This window comes from Melopsittacus undulatus, chromosome 9 (genome assembly GCF_012275295.1).
Source record: "Melopsittacus undulatus isolate bMelUnd1 chromosome 9, bMelUnd1.mat.Z, whole genome shotgun sequence".
Lineage (NCBI taxonomy): Eukaryota > Metazoa > Chordata > Aves > Psittaciformes > Psittaculidae > Melopsittacus > Melopsittacus undulatus.
The window spans coordinates 22,880,471-22,903,723 of NC_047535.1; the positions used below are offsets into that span (position 1 = coordinate 22,880,471).

General features: G+C 44.2%; 1 protein-coding gene and 1 long non-coding RNA gene across 3 annotated transcripts in view; one reads left to right on the forward strand and one right to left on the reverse strand.

The window, feature by feature from the left end:
• Positions 1–852: 852 nt before the first annotated feature.
• On the reverse strand, positions 853–14,266 carry LOC117436688 (uncharacterized). Its single transcript, XR_004550030.1, has 3 exons — positions 13,786–14,266; positions 2,407–2,505; positions 853–996 (listed from the first exon to the last, which is right to left on the reverse strand). It is a non-coding gene; the product is annotated as an uncharacterized lncRNA (long non-coding RNA).
• FAM120A (family with sequence similarity 120 member A) overlaps positions 13,463–23,253 on the forward strand; it is a 54,875-nt gene continuing 45,084 nt past the window's right edge. The window contains exons 1-2 of one of the 2 annotated variants that reach the window (XM_034066333.1): positions 13,463–14,260; positions 19,915–20,161. In XM_034066333.1, the coding sequence (XP_033922224.1) occupies positions 13,787–14,260; positions 19,915–20,161 (721 nt within the window). In that variant the 5' untranslated portion in view covers positions 13,463–13,786. The remainder of the gene's footprint in view (positions 14,261–19,914; positions 20,162–23,253) is intronic. The other variant, XM_034066334.1, reaches the window with a different exon arrangement.

Here is a 23,253-nt window from a genome sequence, read left to right on the forward strand (position 1 = left end):
AGCTTGTGATATTTCAAATGGAGCCTCCACATTTGTTCGGATCATAATGAAACCACACAGAAAACAGTTGTTAAAAACCAAAATCCAGAGTCTATATAAGCTTCTCCAGGAGTATTTTTAATTGAAATGTTCACAGTTGAGTTATCATCATTTGTTTCTCATTTGGGCTGCATTCTAAATGCTGTATGTTAACAAACTTAGACCACTTAATGCCAAGTGCTTTACACATTTCTCTTATTGAAATTTCATGAAAGAAAGAATCACATTACGTAAGCGATGCCAGTACAGGAAACAGCCTCTCAGAGAACCTGGGTAAAACCCAGTCACCCCTGTAGTAACCAGTGAAATTCCCATTGATCTCACTGGAGACAGGATTTTAATCTATAAGTCTTTGCTGCATATGGGTAACAAAAAATGATCTTGTTACTTATGTATCAAGTTATTTAAGAAACTTAGATCTTAATGAAGTCTACGCTATCATTTATCATTGCCCTTACTAAATAAAATAAAGTGCTACTTCAGAGTGCAATAGTGTCCAGTTTTGAGTATGTGTGTAACTGCTGGAATACACAGTAGATGCCAGTTTAGATAAGCTTCTAGCCTGTAGACAGGGGTAGGCATTTGCTCTAACAATCTGCAATTTTACTGCAGAATTTGAGCACAGCATTGACTGTACTGAGCTCTGGGAGAAATGTGAACCATTAGCATTTAGGCTTCTCTTAACTGTACTGTGATATGTTCAGTAATAAGTTATAGGTCATTAGGAGATGGAAAGTGGCATAAAAATTAAGCAGATTTTAAACAACTTTTATGATCATTAATATAAGACCAGGCATAACCATTTACCTTTATTTAATCAGAAGACATTTTTCATCTGTGTGAAGCACACTGAAATGGGCTGGTTCTGTCATTCTCCCTCTTACACAGTGGTTTTGCAGCAGTTTTCTGTTCCACAACTCAGCCATGCAGGGCTGTGGGGTTTGATGGTTGATTTCTCTAGCAAAAGGAAAAGATGAATTAGGGCTGCTCTAGGATAGCACTGGTCAGGAACAAGACGAGCAGGAGTGATTTCAGATAGGATTTGCTCTGTAGGACATGATTATCTTCCAGTTGCAGAAATGGTATAGTTCTCTGAATGCTGGTCATCAACATAGTGCATAGGTATTTTCCTAATTGGTATTTTTTTAAAGTTACTAAGATGTTACCTAGTTGTCAGCTCATCACAGCCTGGGAACCACTTAGAGAAATGCAGATTTTTATTTACAACAAGGTGGTTGACCCTAAATAAGTCAGTCTGGTGCTGCTTAAGCAGCTTAAGCAACTGTAAATCAGGATGAGAGTCACACAAACTTTATTTGAGGTGTTCAGATGAAAACAGAGATATGAAATTGTTTATGATCAGACTTGACAATATAAATTCCATTTAAAATAGGCTTAACTGTTTTAAAAATAAAACCTCAGATTCTTTCCAATATCTCCAGTCCTTAAGCTATTTAATCCTGCAGTGCCTATCCCGTGCCTGACTTTCTGATTTGGTTCTAAGATTACTATTAATAGACCAGAAGTGGGGGAAAAAAGAACTTAAATAAAGAAGTGAAAATACCTCATTCTGCAAGCCCCCGTGTTTGTTTATTCGCTTTCTTTATTTTGAACAAGCATCTTCAGAAGTTGAGTTTTCTGGTGAGGATGAATCCCTTTGGTGACTCTGGACCATCCATCCCTCACCGCCTCCCCCCAGTCCCGGCTGGGGTTGCTAAGCGACATGTTCTTCTCTTCTGTACTTTAGTAGAGAGGAACAGATCAAAGACACCCACAGTCCTGAATTATTTTATAAATTAATTTAAAGAGACAGTCTCCTGTACTATGTAGGGGGAGATCAAAAGTTGCTCTATATACTGAGAGTACCTGGAGGATTAAACTGACATCTTCTGGAAAATAAGTATGTTCTCATTACTGAGAATTATGCAATATTTACCTTTTTTTTCCTTACTTTTTCAGAACTAGACTATGAATTCATGCTAAGTAATGTTTCTAGTTTTATGGAAATCAAGACATTGAACGTGGGCCAGGCTGCGTGTTTGTATGACTTTCAGAAGTAAGGTTTTCTGTTCGCCAGCGAGGAGCTTGCTCTTTTCATCTCTTGCAAAAGAAAGAATTGCGTTATTCAAAAACTTATAATTCTCTAAACTTTCAATGCTTTCTTGACTTACACTGAAGGCAAGAAAGTCACAGGGTAAATTCAAGTGGTATCTCTTTAAAAGAACAAGCGAAGGTAAGAAAGTAATCTGTGTAAATCAGACAAAAAAATCTAAGACACCAGGATCCTTGGTCCTTTCTGAAATGAATGAAAATCAAATGAAGGTTTTTTAATAACAAAACCTGGGAATACATGAGTTTAAATGTTACCTCTCAAAGACGGCACATAGCTGGCCTCAGCTCAGGTCTGCTAATCTGTGCACACTGGGAGATCAGTCAGAATGCACTGGCAACCCAGGGGAGCATTTGCTGAAACAGGAAAGGGAGCACTTAATTGCCCTCGGAACTACTCAGTTTCAAATACTATCAACATTGTAAAAGGAAAACACCCACCATTTAGTAACAAAGTGCAAGAAATTGTCAAGCCTTCCATTTCCCAAAACACCATTGCTGCCCAGCTGAAGGAAAAGGAGAGGCACCAAAATAACATGCTTACAGCAGTGCCCAAGTGAGACCCGGCCTTTATGTGGTCAGCAGAAGTCTCAGCTCAAACAGCTGCAAAAAAAGCACCATGACACCCTCACATAGAATCCTTCCCATATGCAAACCTTGTTTTGTCCCAGCTACCTCATCTGCACAATCAAATGTCTCCTCTAATGCAGTTGTGGAGCCTTGCTCATACAAACAGGTGCATCCCATGGGTGCAGGATCACTGTCTTTGGGTGTAAAGCATGCCTGGGTGCAGGGCAGAGCTTGCTCCTCACTCCCATCCTGTGTCTGCAATCCCACATAGACTTGAGGGGAGATTAGTGAAACCAAATGCACTCTGGGGCTGTAAAGGAATTAACCTCACGTAAATCTTCACAAAAAAAAAAATCAGTGTTAGCATTTATTTACATGCATTTTATTTTCAATGAGAAACCAAACCTCCTTTCTCCTGCATCAGTAAAAGCCTCGTCAGAATTCTAACTTTGGCACTTAAAATCCACTGTACTGCAGTTAACCTCTCTTCTCATGAAAGCATATTTTAGAAAAGGCCTTAGGCAGCTTTTCCATTCATTACTAGATATCTATTACATGGGCAAGATGAGGGTGCTGAGGCCCTGGCAAAGGTTGCCCAAAGAAGCTGTGGCTGCCCCATCCCTGGCAGTGTTCAAAGCCAGCTTGGACGGAGCTTGGAGTAAGCTGCTCCAGTGGAAGGTGTCCCTGCCTGTGGCAGGGGCTGGAGCTGGATGAGCTTTAAGGTCCTTTCAAAAAAAGTCATTCCATGATTCTGTAAAATGTGTGCTTTATTCTCACTGATAGAGTGTTTTATGTACAAATACCTTGACCACTGCTATGTTGTCAATGATTAGCAGATGCAGTGTGTTTTGGCTGAATTTCTGACGGGGAAAATTGTGATTTGCATTCTAAATATTTTTTCTGGAGAATGGATTCCTCAACAGACTGTGGGCATCTTGTACAAAATACAAGTAAACATTCGAGAAGGAATTTAATGCTTCTGGCAGGTATCAAATCACCAGCCATGGAAACCAAAATCCCCAGGACTGTACCACTGCTCCTCTAAAATATTAACTAAACATTTTAGTTAATATTTATTACAGTACTTTATTAGTATTGGTAGAATTTTGGTTAATTAATGTAAGTTATTTTGAATTGCTGCTCCTCTTATTTCTGGAATGCTGCAAAAACATCTTCTGCAGCTGGATCACGGGTACGAGCAGTCAGGGCAGAGATTTGAGCCTATGAACAAGGGATGATGCTTGTGGTAAGTGGGAGGCCATTGAAAGACATTGAGAACATTAATAATGTAACTTCATAGAATCATAGCACCATGGAATGGTTTAGGTTGAGGGGACCTTAAAGCTCATTCATTCCAACCCCTGCCACAGGCAGGGACACCTTCCACTAGAGCAGGTTGCTCCAAGCCCCTGTGTCCAACCCGGCCTTGAACACTGCCAGGGATGGGGCAGCCACAGCTTCTCTGGGCACCCTGTGCCAGCTCCTCAGCACCCTCACAGGGAAGAGCTTCTGCTTAAAATCTAATCTCCCCTCTGGCAGGTTAAAGCCATTCCCCGTTGTCATATCACTAGGGTCCCTCATGACGAATCCATCTCCAGCATCTGATTTATCTACAGTGCTTTGCCTGCTTAAAGCACCAAACCATACCAGTAATTAATGATCTAGATGCTTCTGAAATGATCATCAGTGTCAGTTAAATTGTCATTAAAATACAATTAACAGCCCTTTGAACTGAGTGCTGTAATTCACAACAGCCTAATTGGTGGCTCCTGGGCCACATCTGGACAACAGGAGGATTGTGTCTGCTCTTCCTCCTCTCTAACTGCACCAGCTCAAGGAGCACCTCGTGTCCTAGGAGTGCAGCCGTGCCCACAAGGACAGACACGCAGTGCCATTCTGTGACTGGAAAAGCACAAAGTGTCCCTTGTGTCCAGCCCACTGTGCTAAAAGCCTGGATTTTGTAAGCTCACTTCATCCTGCGTGCAGACTGGGGCAGGCACAGCCCCACAACTTCATAATTTGCAATTCAATTTTTTTTTTTTACTTGACTTTCAGAGTACAGCTTTGTGCAGCAAGAGTTTAGTCATGAAGTAAGGGCAGCACATGGTACTGTTAACTGGGCTGTCTACAGCTATGGGTGATGCGCTGGTAGACCATGCCGGTGTGTATTTGGGTAAGAGAAAGAATTTAGTTACTGCAGCAGACTGAAAGTGAAGGTATGGCTTGGATGATGCTCCCAAACCTGGCATCTATATCCCCCATTTAAATAGCTAAATCTATCACTTATGTGCTTTAGATACCTGTGTTAATTGTGTAAATACCAAAAAATATGACATGTTTTTCAGATGTTAGAAAGATAAATAGCTGCCTCTGAAACAGCCACACTACAGATTTTAGCTCCTATGTGCTCTTCAAATGATACCACTTACAAATGCATCGTATTTGGTGTTGTGTCTAGCTGTAGTAATGTATTAGTATCTGTTTGTAACACAACTGATGCTCCTGAAAAAAGCACTGTAGAATATACTTTAAATACTGCCTTTTTGTATGTCTTACACAACTCTTCATTAATACCCAGGGAACAGCATGCCACTGTTCCAGGTTTTTGATGAACCAGTCCTCCTGCTCTCCACCAGCAACTCTTGCTTGCTTCCTAATGCCTTTCTTATTTATGTTTTTACTTTTGCAAACTCCAATTTAGAGCTGAAAATGTTCACGCTTTTGTTTCTTAAATATAATGAAGGGTAGCGAATGGACCTGATGTAATCTGCATACTGTGTGCCCCGGCTAAGTATCCACTGCTCTGAAAGCGTTGCTTGTTCTCTGAAAGGAAGAATTCTTCCAGTCAGCGGCACTTGCCCCCTCCTCTGTGAGGCTGCTTTTCCCATACACTCCCAGGACTCACGACCAGTCATTTTTTGCCCTAAAAGTTTTCTGGAGCAACATCTCCATTTACCCCATGTCTGTACAGTGCCAAGCTCCGAATGGGTTGGCTTTAAGGTCCCTTCCAACCCAAACCATTCCATGGTTTGGTTGGAATTTTATGATTCTTTAAGATGTGTGTATAAGGAGGAAATTCTTCCCTGTGAGGGTGCTGAGGCGCTGGCACAGGGTGCCCAGAGAAGCTGTGGCTGCCCCGTCCCTGGCAGTGTTCAAGGCCAGGTTGGACACAGGGGCTTGGAGCAAGCTGCTCTAGTGGAAGGTGTCCCTGCCCGTGGCAGGGGTTGGAGCTGGATGAGCTTTAAGGTCCCTTCAACTCAAATCAGTCTGTGATCCTATGTCCCATCTACAAGATTTTGGTGTTGGCCTGGCATGTTTTGCTAATATTTGCATGGCCTAAAAAAAATTATTTGGAAAGCAGCAGATGCCTTTGGGAAATATCAAGAGGAATAAAATAGACTGAAAAAGAATATTAACTGGTCAACTGGCCCAACAAGAGAGAAAAAAATGCAACTGTAAAGTGATTGCCAACAAGCAGGCTTGTAATGCTTGCTCAGGAAGAACACGCAGCTCCTTGTATGCTTTCATTCTGCAGTCCCCATTCACACAAAGTGTTCATGCAAAGAACATAAATTGCTGCCCATTCAAATATAATACAGTTCCTAAATCTGAGTTTTTCAAAAACACAAAATATGCTGTCTCAGGAGGAACAAGAGACCAAGTACTAGAAAATGGGATGTGGGGTTTGTCATAGCCACAACTTTAAGAAGAGGTGCTCCAGAGGAGATGTAAGTAAATGTTAATGATAGTAAACTAATAGTCTACTGGATAACGGACAACCCATCCAAACACAGGCCAACAACTGGAACAGGAGAAAGTATTACAAGTATCTCACAGCGAAATTAAGATGTTATGCCATAGGGAAATTCCCAAATAATAAAAAGACACTGGAGTCTTTGCTCCATCACTGGTGTTGTTGCTGGGCTTCTGCCACAGGGCCACCTATTTGGATTAACCTCCACATAATCACATAGTCATAGAATAGCTAGGGTTAGAAAGGACCTTAAGATCATCCAGTTCCAAACCCCCTGTCATGGGCAGGGATGCCTCACCCTAGACCCACCCAAGACAATACCTCACCCAAGACTGTCAGACCTGGCCTTGAACACTGCCAGGGATGGAGCACTTACCACTTCTTTAGGCAGCCTGTGTCAGGGCCTCATCACCCTCACAGTAAAGATAGGAAGTAGTTAGAGACAGCATACAGAAAACAGTCCTGAATATGCAAGAATTCAGGTGGATTTAGAAATTTTGGGAAAGAATGACAAGTCTCAAATGACTTATTTGGGGGCCTGAAATGTGAGAAAATCTCTGAAGAATTGATCAAGAACCGGTAGCAGTTTATCTTGATAGCAAACACGGATGCATGAAATAAAGCAGCTTACCATAAAATGACTTTTGACTAAGAGTGAAAAATGTAATGAGGAAGAGCATGCTTTGTGTAATTCTACATTCTGTTGAGGTAAATCAAAAAGCAAATGCCAGTAGGAGGGAGAAAAAAGCCAAACTGCTGTGTAGTCAACACTGGGCACATATTTGCATGAGGCAAGTACAAGGAGAGCAGACTTCCTGAGTCCCAGAATAGCAGCCAGCAGCCCTCTCTTAGATAGGCAAAGAAGTAGGATTTACTCTCAACTTTCACAAAACATTAAAGGTCCATTAGGCCAGCTGCTAAAGGAGAATGAAAAGACCAAAAAAATCAGTGGACTTCAGTTAAAAGGGACTCCAGTGGACACTGGCACAGGGTGCCCAGAGAAGCTGTGGCTGCCCCATCGCTGGCAGTGTCCAAGGCCTGTCTGGAAGGGGCTTGGAGCAACCTGCTCTAATTGAAGGTGTCCCTGCCTGTGGCAGGGGTTGGATGAGCTTGAAGGTCCCTTCCAACCCAAACCAGTCTGTGTTTCTGTGATTCTTACTGTCCTCACTAACCACCTTCAGATTCAAACCAGTGGCTTAACCTAAAAGAAACAAAGAGCTTGAGAAAGACACAAATTCTACATGGCCAATGCAAGAACAGCACTAAACAGAAGATTAAGATTCCTCAAGGCAATCCATCACCAAAGTTCCCAGTGGCCAGTGGGAAAGTGCAGAATATTTTCCTCCACAGCACCAGCCTCCTGCAGAAGGTCCATGATGTAGCAGAGTGGATATATACAGTCAACAGAAAAGGCTTAATAGTAGCAAAAAAAATGCAAGTCATACTCACCAGGTATCGTTACAACTATTTCTCACAATTTTCAAATAAGAGGAAATGTTAGTGTGGGGGAATGTTTGATGGGTGACAACAGAGCAGCTGAAAATAAAAATTTCAGCAAAGTCTTCTTTGCAGAGAGAATGCTTTACAAAAGAAACCGTAAACATTTGTATTACCCAATTTTTGCTGGAGGAACAATATAAGAAAAAATTAACTGCTAGCAATAAATATAAGCTGAGCAGTCACCTATGGGTTCTGCAGCCTTATGTCTTGCAGAAAGCTGGAAACAAAAGAAGTTCCAGAAATAGAGTGAAACAAGAGCTGATGCTGATGGAGACTGGTAAGCATTTACGTGACTCAGGTGTCTCCCAAAGGAACATTTTATTGTCCTAAAAGGAAAATGTTATGCCATAGGTATCACAGCTATTTGAAAAAAGTTATTGTATGCTAAAGCAAGATGGTGTTTGTAGGTATTTTGGAAAGCTAAGAGATACCTGAACATGGAAATTCTTTAGTTGTATAAATTTTGGGTGATTTATATAGTTTAATTGCACCAATGAAATGTACAAGAGAGGGGGATGTCTCACCTGGTAGTAAGTGCTATGATACAAAATCAGAGCAAGGCTACAAGTGACAGATTTTGTCCCCACAATTTTTTTTGCACCTAAGTAAGTTTTTTTCAATTTCTTCTATTTTGGTAACTATTTTAGCCTGAGTGGCAGGCATGCCTACAGCTGTGAGCTAACAAATGAAAGGAAATCACTTGTGATAACATGCATCTTGAGGATGAAGGTAAGTCAACCTGCAGAACTGTCCCAGTATAATTTTCCTGGTTTTATATAAATCACATGAAGATTCTGCAAGCTTCTGAAAGCAAAATATTTAATAAGTAGGTATGCAAGCGATACAGCCTGAGAGAACCAAGGGTCAGTTTTATTGCTGCGTGTTATCTACCCCCACTACAGTCAAATGTTCTAGATGACAGGTAATGGAAATAATAGCTAACAGCAGAACTATGTTGTAATGGTAGAATCAGGGATGTTTATTTGCAAATGTCCATATTTAAATGTAATATTGAAATAATACAAAACTTATTTCACTTTGAGCACTGAAATAACAATGCAGAAAAGTACCTTGCCCACAGGACCATCCCATGGCCATTTGCAGACCTGATGGTAAAAAGGAGGACTGGGAGTTCTGCTCCTACAGCAGCAAGAACTGGGAAGTTTTGGGACAGTAGCTCCACAGTGAGACACACCAGAGTGAGAAAGGATGAGAAATACAAAGGGAAATCATGTAAGACAAGTGTTTTCCATGGTTAATATATGTATCCATTCCCAGGCAAATGCACCTATCGAGGTTACCATGGCTAGCCCATTCAACAGCTTATATCCATATTCACCTCACAGTGGGACCAAGTTTCATTAATAGAGGAATCAAGACTAAAATGATAACATTCATCTCCACGTTCTTGCCATGACATGGTTATTCATTATAAGTTCTTCCTAATGACTGTTTAGTTCCTTCCTTCTAGGAAGCCACTCCTAATTCTCTTCTGTTCAAGTTGGATAATGACTCACTGACTTTAATATTAATCCTTATTAACCCTTCCCATGTACAATCAACATCTGCTAACAGTACAAAGTGCAGTGTCTCACTGCTGAGACAGCAAGGTCCTCACTGCCTTTTCCTCCACTGCACCATTTTCTTACAGGCAGGAAACTTAACGAGATTCCTGTAGGTTTCATGCAGCTGGCAGATGAAAAAATACCTTGTCTTCATACCTATGGTGAAAGGCTCTTTAAGTCTATCTTAGTCTACCTCTTTTCCAGTTTGTTTTCCATAAATTACAGAATCACAGAATCCCAAGGGTTGGAAGGGACCTCAAAAGATCATCTACTCCAACCCCCCTGCAAGAGCAGGGTAACCTAGAGTACACCACACAGGAACTTGTCCAAGGCGGGCCTTGAATATCTCCAATGTAGGAGACTCCACAACCCCCCTGGGCAACCTGTTCCAGTGCTCTGTCACTCTTACAGTAAAGAAGTTCTTCCTGATGTTCACATGGAACCTCCTATGCTCCAGTTTACACCCATTGCCCCTTGTCCTGTCACTGGATATCACTGAAAAAAGCCTAGCTCCATCATCCTGACACCCTCCCTTTACATATTTGTAAACACTGATGAGGTCACCCCTCAGTCTCCTCCAAGCTAAAGAGACCCAGCTCCCTCAGCCTCTCCTCATAAGGGAGGTGTTCCACTCCCTTCATCATCTTTGTGGCTCTGCGCTGGACTCTTTCAAGCAATTCCCTGTCCTTCTTGAACTGAGGGGCCCAGAACTGGATGCAATATTCCAGATGCGGCCTCACCATGGCAGAGTAGAGGGGGTGGAGAACCTCTCTTGCCCTACTAACCACATCCTTTCTAATGCACCCTAGGATGCCATTTTCCTTCTTGGCCACAAGGGCACATTGCTGGCTGACGGTCATCCTCCTATCCACCAGGACCCCCAGGTCCCTTTCCCCTTCACTCCTTTCCAGCAGGTCAACCCCCAACCTGTACTGGTACATGGGGTTGTTCTTCCCCAGATGCAAGACTCTACACTTGCTCTTGTTGAATTTCATCAAGTTTCTCCCCACCCAACTCTCCAGCCTGTCCAGGTCTCGCTGAATGGCAACACAGCCTTCTGGTGTGTCAGTCCCTCCTCCCAGTTTAGTGTCATCAGTGAACTTGCTGAGGGTACACTCAGTTCCCTCATCCAGGTCGTTGATGAAAATACTAAACAGCAGTGGTCCCAGCACCAACCCCTGGGGGACTCCACTAGTCACAGACCTCCAGCTAGATTCTGTGCCATTGACCACAACTCTCTGCCTTCTTCCCTTCAACCAGTTCTTGATCCACCTCACTACCTGATCTTCAAGCCCACACTTGCTTAGCTTATCTATGAGAATGCTGTGGGAGACAGTATCAAATGCCTTCCTGAAATCAAGAAAAACCACATCTACCGCTCTACCATCATCCCTCCACCTAGTCACTTCCTCATAGAAGGCTGTAAGGTTGGTCAAACATGACATCCCCCTCATAAAACCATGTTGGCTGTTCTTAATGACCCCCTCATCCTTGATATGCCTAGAGATGGAGTCAAGAATAAGTTGTTCCATCACCTTTCCAGAGACGGAGGTAAGGCTGACTGGTCTATAATTACCCGGGTCCTCCTTCTTGCCCTTCTTATAGACTGGTGTGACATTTGCCATCTTCCAATCCTCAGGCACCTCTCCCGTTTCCCACGATTTACCAAAGATTATGGAGAGTGGCCTAGCAATGACCTCTGCCAGCTTGTCTGGCCAAAGTTTTAGTTGCATCAAGACAGCTATTTGTACCAAGAAACTTCCTGAAGCACCTTGTTTCCCTTTCTGTTCAACTCCCTCCTCTCACAGAGGAGGGGAAGGGTCCTGTTTGTGGATGGGCACATGAGCCTGACAGCTTTCAGTTCTGCAGTGTCTGTCCAACACCATGGGAAGTGTTAGACTGCTAAGAGCCAGGCTTCTGGTGGCAGATGCTTTTGTCTTTCCTTCTTAATCAACAACAAACCAAACCCAACAGAACAAGTAAACTTAGGAGATATTTTATACCTGATAAGCCATTGCTAAGGCTACTGAACCTAAATATCCTGTGAGACAATTAATGACTCAAGTATTGAATTCTCCTTCAATCAGCTATTTTTGGGTTCTTAAGACTAACTAAAATGGCCTAATTTCTGATCAAACCTTGTACTGTTTGATAGAGCGCTGACCACCTGCACTTCATGTATGCCGGCACTTGTTCTTTTTGACCAAATCTTGGCATGTTTTGGTATCTTTGGAATTCTGAAGTTCTTTCTCCTTCATCTTCTTTCCTTCTAGTAGCACCACTGGTCTGCTACCGTGTTTTGTGCGTCTCAAAGTGTTCTACAGCATTTTATTATTTTGATGTTATCATAATGTGCCTGTTCTTACAGGAAAAATAACAAAGTCCAAGAAAAAAATAGTTTGGAAAGAGATCAGGCTACTTACTTTGGAAACCACACTCTCAGATGACAAAAATAAGATTTCTAGGAAGAAATGTGTATTTCTCATTGACTACTACCATAGCTTTTACAGTAGTCTTTATTTTACCATCCTTCTGCTGTACCAGACGGTCTTGGATACAAACATCCAGGGAGTGGCCCAGCACTAGCACTTCACTGCCTCTAAGCGAACCAGCCCACTCCCTGAGAAACAGCTATTCCCCAGTGGGAATACTGTAGGTGCCAATCCTGCCTGCCTGTAATCTCATAAACATTACATTCCCCCCCCACCCCAGTCAATACAATATTAATGTGAATATACAATCATGTGCAGCTTGACATTTTCTTGATATCTGCAAGGCACAGAACAAGTTTGTGTTATTATTTTAAGGCAAAAGGCCATAAAAATCCCAGACAGGTTTGTGTTGGAAGGGACCTGGCCTTTAACACTGCCAGGGATGGGGCAGCCACAGCTTCTCTGGGCACCCTGTGCCAGCGCCTCAGCACCCTCACAGGGAAGAGCTTCTGCCTAAGAGCTCATCTCAGTCTCCCCTGTTCTGGCAGGTTAAAGCCATTCCCCTTGTTCTGTCCCCACAGGCCCTTGTCCCAAGCCCCTCTCCAGGTTTCCTGCAGCCCCTTTAGGCACTGGAGCTGCTCTCAGGTCTCCCCTTCAGGAGCCTTCTCTTCTCCTGACGGAACCAGCCCATCTGTAAGCTTTAAAGGCAGCTATAAATACACAGTTGTGGGCAAGGCGAGGAGAGCCTGTAATTGTTATTTGTAAGTAACGGCCAAGCTGCCGTTCTCTCGGAGGGGAAGGCTCTGTGGTCCAGCAGAGCGCTCAGGCTGCCCGAGACCAGAAACTACAGCATCCCGCGCCAGGGCCCAACAGAGCTGTAAATGGCAGCACGGCCACTGCTTGCGTGGTACAGGCCAGACAGAAGACTCCGACCCACGAGCAACGGCGGCCCGGGACGCCGCTTTCTCGGCACCGACAGCTCTGCCCCGGCCCGTACCCTAGCAGCAGCAGCAGAAGAAGAAGAGCCGAGGCCGACGCCGCTGCCCAAGAACTCGTGGCGTGGCGCGCCCAGGCCCGTTGGTCCCCGGAGGCAGGGTCCGGGTGGCGCATGACAACGCTGCAGCCAGGCCCAACTCACCGGGCCTGTCCCGAGCGGCCTCCCGCCTCCCCCAGCACCCCTCCCCTTTCCCGCCACCCGCTTCCGCCCGCGCTCCCGCGCATGCCCAGGTTATGCAACGGCCGCGGCGGGCGAGCAGCGCGGGCTGCGCCACAGCCGCAGGGCAGGGCAGGGCAGCGGGGGGCCGCGAGGGCGGCGAGGCCCGGGACGGCGGCGGGGCGGCGCTGGGGGCGCGCTCCCACCACCCTCCCGCCCTCCGCCGGCTGCCGCGCGCGCGCCCCGCGCCATCTGTGAGTGGCAGCGGCGGCCGCCGCCAAGTCCCGCCCGTTCCGCTCTCCCTGCCGCAGGCGGCGGCGGCGGCGGGTTGGCTTCCTGCGCGCGGTGCCGCTCCCCCTCCCCCCGGCAGTCGGAGCCGCAGCGGCAGCAGCCCGGATCCCGGAGCCATGGCTCTGTGAGAGCAGCACATGGCGGCCGCGGCAGCCATGAGCCCCCCACTAATCCATACAACTCCCCCCTGAACAGCCACCGACGGCAGCCAGCGCTCCCACCCGGCTCCACCGCTCCCACCGCCCACCCGCAACTACAGCCGCCACCGCGCCGCCCGGCCCGAGCCCAGACCCCGCCGCCGCCGTTGCTTCTGCCGCCGCCGCCGGGCCCCCGCTCGCCCGCTCGCCGCCGCCGCCGCCGCCCGGTCCTCACCATGGGAGTGCAGGGTTTCCAGGACTACATCGAGAAGCACTGCCCCAGCGCCGTCGTGCCCGTCGAGCTGCAGAAGCTGGCGCGGGGCAGCCTCGTGGGTGGGGGCCGCCAGCGGCCCCCCCAGACCCCGCTGCGCCTCCTCATCGACGCCGACAACTGCCTGCACCGGCTCTACGGCGGCTTCTACACGGACTGGGTGAGCGGCGGGCAGTGGAACCACATGCTGGGCTACCTGGCGGCGCTGGCCAAGGCCTGCTTCAACGGCAACATCGAGCTCTTCGTCTTCTTCAACGGCGCCCTGGAGAAGGCCCGGCTGCACGAGTGGGTGAAGCGCCAGGGCAACGAGCGCCAGACGGCGCAGCAGATCGTCAGTCACGTCCAGAACAAGGGCACCCCGCCGCCCAAGGTCTGGTTCCTGCCGCCCGTCTGCATGGCGCACTGCATCCGCCTGGCTCTCATCCGCTTCCACATCAAGGTGAGGAAGAGAGGGGCCTTCTCTTCCTTTCCTCCCGCCCCGGCCCCTTCATCTCCCGGGGCCACCAGCGCCCCCTCCTCGCCGCTCCCCTGCGCTAAGATGGCAGCAGGGCTGCCCGGGGCCGGCAGCGGAGGGAGGGAACGGGAGGGGGGGCGCACCCTGCCTCTCCCCTCAGCGCCTCAAAATGTCGTCGAGGCCCAAGTTTCTTCGGCTTCAATCCATGGGGAATTTTCTATTTCAAAGGCGCTGACGGTGGCCCCGTCGACCCACGCAGGCGACGGGGCCACCGTCAGCGCCCAGGGCCTCCTTCCCTCTTCCAGTGAAGCCAGGCCCAGCAGCGGGGAGGTTTTTTTTCCTCCATGTTCTTTCGGACCGCCGCTCCTTTGACTCAAAATGTCCCTTCTTGCCCATGGCTCCCTCCGCCCGGGCTAGGACTTTGGTACCACTTGTATCACACTCTGGAGAGCGTGGTGGTCTAATTAATTACTAAGACGAAAGGGGGAAAAGACATAAATAAGAATCGGTTTAGTTATTACGCGTGGAGGATCTGCAACAAGTTCCCTGGTGAGGCAAGGAAGGGTTTAAACTTGCGGCAAAGGTGCAGTCGCTCGCTCCAGAATAGTTTCGTGTTTATGGAGGTTTGCTCGGCATTGCCGTAATGTATTGACAGGCTTTTGATCAACTATGGAATAATTCATTCCTTGCTCTGTAACAGCGAACGCTGCCCGCGTGTGAGGTCGGGAGTGCGGATCTGACAGTTCTTCATTTAAAGTTCTTATTTTCGGGGGAACCTCTGCATTCTGGGAACATAACACCTCAGGCAGGAGCTGGGGTCTGGGGTGATCTTGCACCGACACTCCGGCCACGATTTCAGAGGTTGCAGGATATTAACGTGTTGCCTCTCTGTACAACATTTGTGATTTACGATGGTTTCTCTTAAGCCCAGCGATTGTGCGTATTGAAATCCAAGGCGATAGAAAAGCCCTGGGATGAAGCTGCAGTTTTAGAAAGTTGCTCGCTTGCTTTCCCAAGAGGGAGAGAAGAGCAGCAGGACTGGTGTGCGTACTCCTAAGCTTTATTATCATAAATTATTTTATCTGTGTAGGAAAATAATGTGGAACCTTCAGAGCCACAGGCTCGATTGTGAGCAGCTGCTTGACATTATCTGGCTTTTGTACTGCACTTGTGGCAGATTGGAAATGCTCCGGCCAGGTTTCAGACCCGAGGTAAAGATGACTCCCTTGGAGTTCACCCAAAAGGTGGCTTTGGGTGAAGTTTCTCCTAGTTTTGACAGCAGGGCTGGAGTTGCTGTTGCGCTTTCTCTTGGCCTCCTGCTCGCTTGGCCTGCCTCATCCGTAGAGAACCTTCCCTTCTGCTGCCTGGTTGGGAGGCCAGTGGAAGCCACCCCGGGCTGGCAGTGGGTGTCCAGGCCGTTCAGCAGTGGAAGTCCCAGCCCCACTGGCCTAATCTCTGGCATGGCTGGGGGCACTGTGCCACGGTTTGTGTGGAACAAACTAGAAGCAGAGGTGAAGCTTGTTCTTGAGCTATGCTGAGCACAGTGGCTTGAGCTTGGTACTGGGTTAATGTGAAGGAGTTGTAGTTATCTGTTGTAGTAATTGTGTTTTCCTGGTCAGTGTAGAAGCAAAACCCAATATGGGTTTTGAATATGAATGATGGTGGGAATTTGAGTGATGGCAGAACCACCCTCTCATTTCAACTTTTGTAGCTAGGAAATACTTTTATTCTTTAGCAACAAGATTTAGGGACCATGCAGTGAAGGTATTTACCTTGATCTGGTTGCAGGTGCTTTATAAATCTTCCTTAATTTGTTACTGAGATTTACAGATTATTAGTAAAAGCAATGAATGGGGTAAACCGAGATTTTGTTTTTTCCTTTAATGTGTTAAACTGAATACTTTGTTTAATGCAGTAATGAAATGCATAGTTCATAACAGGAAGCTGGCTGCTTGGAGACTGATAGGAATTTGGTACTTGTAATAGCCTCATGGCATGTTGAACTAGCTGTTAGTCTTCTTAAATGCATTCTGTCTCAGCTCTGGTGCCTTTCTGTTAGAAGTACTTTACATCCAAGTACAGTTGCCACATTTGACAACAGTGTCACCTGTAGCACTTTGTTTACTTTCAAGCTTAGCTGCAGCATTAGCTCCATTATGGTTTCTTGGTAATAGGCCTTATTCTTAATCTCTGGAAACCGTTTTAAGAGTGAGAGGTCAGGTCATACTGAGTCCTTTTTCCCTTGTTTAAGAAAACATATAGATACAACGTCACCCCCAGTTTTGATGTGGAACATTTGAGGGGTGGATATTTGTCTACTTTAGGTTAGCACTGGAAGTTGGCAAGTACTCATGATCAAATATTGATGTGTGTTGGGGAAAGGTTACTATCCCCAAGCTCCCATGTGCACGTCACTGCTTTGGTTGGTAGTCCTGGGGATGAGAAGGGTGTCAGCAGTTCCCACTTGATGCTTCATTTGTGCAGCTGTGAGGCACTGGGGATAGCTCTGGTTTTAATTGGTTCATTCTCTGGTTAGGAAGGACATTTCATGATTATAGTAGTAACATGCATCAAAGATACTGCAGAACTTAAATCGCATTTCTTCCCTGCTTTTCTTTTCTTACACAATTTATCATGTTTTCTGCTTTATTTAATGTATCTTTCTTTCTCTGAACTGTACTTCAGTTCTGTTCACATTCTTATTCATGATCACTTTTTGCCAACTGTCCTGGTGGGCAAAGAGCAAAATGCATCCTGAAGAAGTGATTTTTCATTTGCATGTGTGGGTGATTTTTTTGTTTATATTATTTATTTAGGTATGTGTAAGACAGTTGCCAATTTCTAGTGTTTTCTTCCTTTGTTTTGAGAAGTTGGGTTAGAGAATACTGATTAATTTTGTATATGAAACCAATTTTCATATTTTCAGGAAGCGTTTGAGGCTTGAGTAGAAGGCTTCTGTGCAGAGTGAGGCTCTGGCTATGAATTTAATCTATTTTGGTAATTAGAAGGGAGAAAGGGAGTAACGTCTTCTTTCCAGAACAATTATAAATCACTTACAGATGGTTTCAGCAGGATGTAAAAATAACAAGTTCCTCCAAGTTGCAGTGAATATCCTACGGGTTCTTAGTTTCATTGTGACCTGGTATTTTTCTCTTTAGGGACAAGGGGAGTAATTCTTGACAGAGTTTTCTGCAAAGCAGGTTTGCTAAAATTTGAATGTTTAAGCAGCAGAGATCTCAGCGTCTTTAATACCTTGGTGAGACTTTGTTTTGTTCTCAGTATCTAGACATGCATGTGCTTCCTCGGGCAGGATTGTCTCTTTCTCATCCAGCATCATTGATGTTTACACAAGATTTAGACTTGAAAATTGTTCTGAACAATTCTGCTATGATTTTTCCCCCCAACCCCCTCCCTGGGTGGGCTTTGAAGTGTGCAGGTTGCCTGGGTGCAGTTGCATCTCTGGACTCTCTCTTGTGAAAGCTGTAACCTATTTCTCTGATTCTCATCTTGTTACAGTTTTACATTGCAGGTTAACTGTAGCTTGGTAAATACGGCTGTTGTTCTCTGACAGCTCACTTATTTGAATGTGAATTCTAGTATTACCTAAACATGCTGCAGGCTCATGCTCAGAGCTCACTGTGTCAGATAGCTCTGTAAAATGGGGAGAGAAGGAACTGGAGGCTGTGGAGGCAGAGGAAATAGTTCATGGGAGATGACAGCAGGATGCACACTGAGTTTCCTCTTGTGTTATCTTCACACCCGTGTCACACCTAGTGCTGCAGAAAGAGTTCCTACTTTGTTTTTTGTGGATGATCTGTGGTTCTCATGCGTGCAAACACAATGGTTTTAGATACAGGTACATAATTTAGATCTCTCTACCCTTAATGAAAAAAAAAAAGACGTCTGGGGATTTTCTTTACTTAAAGCCTGTAAAGACTGGGCAGCACAGCAAAGCCTAAATCACCCTTCCTCACTTGGTAACCGTCTAAATCTGACAGCTTTACATTTTTCCCAAGATGTGTACAGTCTCTCCCAGTGCTGTGTACAGCAGGCAGGGGTTATGCTACATGACAGGGTAAGTATTAGAAAAATCAATACACTTGTTTTTCTAGGAGCAAGTAAATTTCAAAACAACTGACAGTCCATAAGCAAGTTTCTGAACAGGTAATGTTTTCTGAGACTATAAGGTGGTAGCATTAGGAGTACAGAGAGTTTAGTGAGCTAGTTATTATAGGTACCTTAGAGAGTAAGGTACTGGCTGTTCAGCTGTTCAGGATTTTGCTTGAAAGAGAACATCTCCAGCATCTCTTGTGTCACCTGTAATGGTCCCTTCCAACTCAAACCCTTTTATGATCTTGTGAGGCTACATAGGAAGAGCAAAATTTTACATAGGTCTCCGGAGACGTAATTCAGTATCAGGTTCAGAGGATGTAAGGCATGAGCAGGAGAGGAAGTGTGTCTCTAAACTTGCAGCTGAACAAGAATTCTTTGAGGGTTAGATGACTGTGGGACTGTTGGAGCGGACTGTAGAGGTGTAGGACCCTTGCTCGTGTTCTGCAGAGCTTCAGCTGCAGAAGAATAAATAGCATCTCTGGCGCTAACACTGTAATTATTCATGCGTACTGTGGAGACTGAAGCTAATAGTTTTGTACTCGTCTATTTTGGGGTAGCTCGCTGTCTGCATTGTTAAAATTGAATGCTCGGTGAGGGTACCAACACCCAGGTTCTGTATGTATGTAGATGATAAAAGCATTAGGTATCAAAAATACTCGGCTGGCTTTGGTTTTGTGTGCTTGGATGCAAGCTGTAGTTGTAATGGTTCTTGACAGTGTGTAGAAATGCAGGACTGTAGGTACTGTGATTCTGTAACCAGTCACTGGGGGGCAGGGAGGGTGGTTTTAGTTTAATCATCTTTGATGAGAAACGGTTGCATTTATATTTCCAATGTTATGAATTGGCCCATGTCTCCTCTGCAGAACATGTCTGTTCTAGTCATCTGATTGCTGTAGCCTAAGATATATGCTTTGCTAGGCAATGGGAGTGAAGAGGTGAAGTTTGGGCTATAAACTTGATTCAGTTTGTACCATGAAAGACAGCTGTGTGTAAAAGAATTGGCTGAAAGTGGAAAGAGGGAAAAAATTGGCTTAATGCACCAAGGTAGACATTTGAAAGGTCAGGAAAGTTTCCTCTGTTCGTCGAGGGTTCTGTTTGTTCCTTTTAAAACAGGGCTACAGAACTTTAAAAATTACGGCTTTTTAAGGGGACATCTTGGCTTGCTGAACTGCCCAAGTATCCACAGCCTCAGGATCTTTCCCATGAGTTAATACAGATGTTGGTACATTGATAAACATGTCTGGAATTTGAGTGTTTCTGTTAATAAACAGTTATTTCAGAGGAATTTAGTAAGACATAGTGCCACTTCAGTGTGCAGGCCTCCAGAACTGTGTTGTGTTCCTGAGCACTCCTCACATCCTGTCTGTATTTGCTGTGTCACTGGATTTTTTTAATTACTTTAAATATACTGTGAGTGTTTCAAATGCACAGATAGAGCTTCAGAAAGCTTCAACAGATTGTAATACATGTGCTAAATCATTACTGCCATTTAACACTGTAGCTAATTACTCTGTCTTCCACTGTAGGTTGCACAGAGCATTGAGGATCATCATCAAGAAGTAATTGCTTTCTGCAGAGAAAAAGGTTTCCATGGTTTGGTTGCATATGACTCCGATTATGCATTGTGCAACATCCCTTACTATTTCAGTGCCCATGCCCTAAAACTGAGCCGGAATGGGAAAAGTCTCACAACAAGCCAATACCTAATGCACGAAGTTGCCAAGCAACTGGACCTGAATCCAAATCGCTTTCCTATTTTTGCTGCTCTTTTAGGTAAGTGAAGTAATAGAAGTTCTTGATGCTGCTTGTCAACCTGATGATTGCAGTTTCTGTTAACTGGTTTTAAATATGCACAGAGCACCTAGGGAAGGGCATCCATTTGTTTCAGACACTCCTCTTGTTTTAGGCAGGCTGGATGTCTGTTTTTGAGGCTAGACATGCCAGATCTGTAGAGACTTGTGAGCAATGCAAATTGTGGCTGTCTAGAAACAAAGAGTAGAAAGTCAGAATTCTGCAAAGCTCTACCTAGCCCAAATGTTCTCAGTGGGTGGGGGGAATCAGGACAATTGTGGTTGTACTAGTTTTGGTCTTATATGTGAGGTCTACTTTTATTAGTATGCTTTCTAGACTGATTAAGCATATTCCTGTCCTGTTTTGGTTGCATATGACTCCGATTATGCATTGTGCAACATCCCTGTTCTGCATAAAAACACGTACATAGGGTGGAAAGTTTTGGATTGCAGGGTTTTTTTTCCCCATAGAAATTAATATTGGACAAATATGATAGCATGTCAGCTGCACCACAAACATATATTATGTTTATATATATATAACTATAGTATATGTATACCATATAATTGAGTGAAATTCAACATTTCTGAAAGCACAGGTACCAGCATCTTACCATTCCATCAGTTTTGTTTGGATAGTTTTTAGCACTCCTTCCTCTGATGCCAATGGTGTGGTATCTTTAAGGAGCACAGGTAGGAAGGACTTCAGTTTCACATCTCTGCTTAAATGGGACAATTTTAACACATTGTTTCCACAGCATGAGAATAGAATAGCTGTCAGATGGAAGAGTGAATTAATTGCTAATAAAGCTGACTCCAGTGAATAAGATCTATTTAGTATACTATTCTAACTTCTTTTTGGCTAAATGAGCTTGGAGCAGCCATGTTCTTGATCTTGTACTGAGCACACAGATTCAGAAACCTTGAATTTCTTGTTATTTCTCCCTGACTTTCTGTTTTAATTGGGTACATAATAGAAGAATAAAACTTCTCATTTGGAAGTTGTGAATGAGAGGCTGCATATTGCTTTAGCATACTAATATTTTAGTAGTCTTTAATGTTGAATTTTTTCTAGTCCAGGCAGGTACCTTCCATGTTAAGAGGGGAGGAACCAATACATGCTACATTAGAAAGCCACGAGTATTTGGTTGAGGCTGTTTTTCAGTTTTCCACAAGCAGAGTGGGTACCTGCCTGTGTGGCTGTATGGAGGAGCCACAGGTGACTTCCTAAGCTGTGATTTAAAACACAGACTCGGTGTGAATTACATGGCAGGCTACTATTGCTAGGCTTTGTTTTGGTGTCTATAAATAAGTTGTTGCATGCCAATTCAATGAGTAAGAATTACTGCTTGAAAAGCAGTTTCACAGTTGCAGATAGGCTTTACAGAATTAACATGAAGTACACGTAAGTGACATCAGTTAAACATGAATTGTAGCTGCAGGACCATTGCTTGGCTATATTTGGTGGTAGGTGACAAGTATCCTGGTCAATTTTTTGAAGGTTCTCCAATTTTATGCAAGAAGCTCTTGAATATTTTACTCTTGATACCTGATACGACAAAATACTTTTCAGCTTGCTTGTAAGGGAAAGAAACTTGAGGTCATTTCACCTGATCACCTGAGAGATTTTGTAGGACCTCCTTTCACCCCCCAGATGGCTACAAAGGTTAAAAAAAAACATTTCCCAGTTCAGCTACAAGCTTAGTTTTGTATATTTGTGTGTGTGTGTATTCAGTATCTGTAAGCAGAATAAAGTTATGGAAGTCATGGTAAGAATGGGAGATACCTGGGTATTTGGTGATGTAAACAATGATTATATTATCTTACCACAAACAAATACTGTTTGACTGTACTGGCATAATTTTTTCACTTTTACAACATCAGGAATATAATAACTTCGCTTTCTTAAAACTAAAATATTACTTACATAATTCTACACACACAGTCATTTGTAGTGTGACATGTTTAAAGCAGGTTGGCTCGTTCAGATCTAAGCTTTCAGATTTTTTTTATAGTATCTGAGGGCTTGTTTGGCTTCACACATTATTCTGCCCTTGCTCCTCTGGCCTCTTTGGGTCTGTTTTGAACCTGAAAAGTAGAATAAAAAGTAGAATAAAAGTAGAATAAAAGTAGAAAAACACAATGGGAAAGAATAAGCTTGATTACATGGGAAGGCATATGACTGATATATTGCTCTTCTGGGTACATTAGTATAACTCACTGTGCTCGTAGTTTGTTTAGGAAATGAATGTATTCCGAAACAATTGCAGTTAAGCTGCTGGTTTAATGCTTACGATTAGAGAAGGCCAAAGCTGTCGCAATAGCTGTGCCAGTATTCAGCTTGAGGTCTGCAAAGCTGTTTTCTACTGTATGGAAAACTCAGACTTCCTTGTTTTCAGATACCTTCTTGTAATTAGCTTCAAGGGTCAATTTGGGGTTGCTAAAAGGAGAAAAATGTTCTGAATGCTTCAGCTGAACATGAAACAGAGGAGCCTGAGAAATGACACCTTACTGGTCATATAAAAAAGTTCTCAGTTGTGTATTTGGGACTGAGTTATGTTCAGCAATAAAGTCTCTATTGAAGTGTTCTAGTAAAATATGTTTCTGACTGTACCAATTAAGGAAATTTCTAAAGATTACTCTCCAAGAATGTTATGTATACCCTGTGGTTGGTTTGTTTTAAAGCTTTTTCCTTCTTGCAGCTTTTCATGCAGCAGGGTTTTGTAGTTACAGCTTTATAACATAAGAAGCATCCTTGTCATGGGTGGTTAAATGTGGCCAAGATAATAAGTCTTCTGAGAGCATGCACTTAAAATGATTAGTCCTACATGCTCTTGGTATAAACAGGGAGTTGATTTGGTTCTTTTTTAAGTTGTGACTCAAATACTTCAGAATTATTTAAAACAAAACCCCAACAAACAAAACCAGTGCAAGCTTCAGCATTAGAAAAACAGTGTGAGGTATAGGCTGTCATTCGGTGAACTCTTTAGAAAGGGCAGTGACTTCAATTAGTATCTAATTGCTTTGAAAAACCTGAAAGCATACACTATAATAAGCCATTAAAATGGGAAAAAT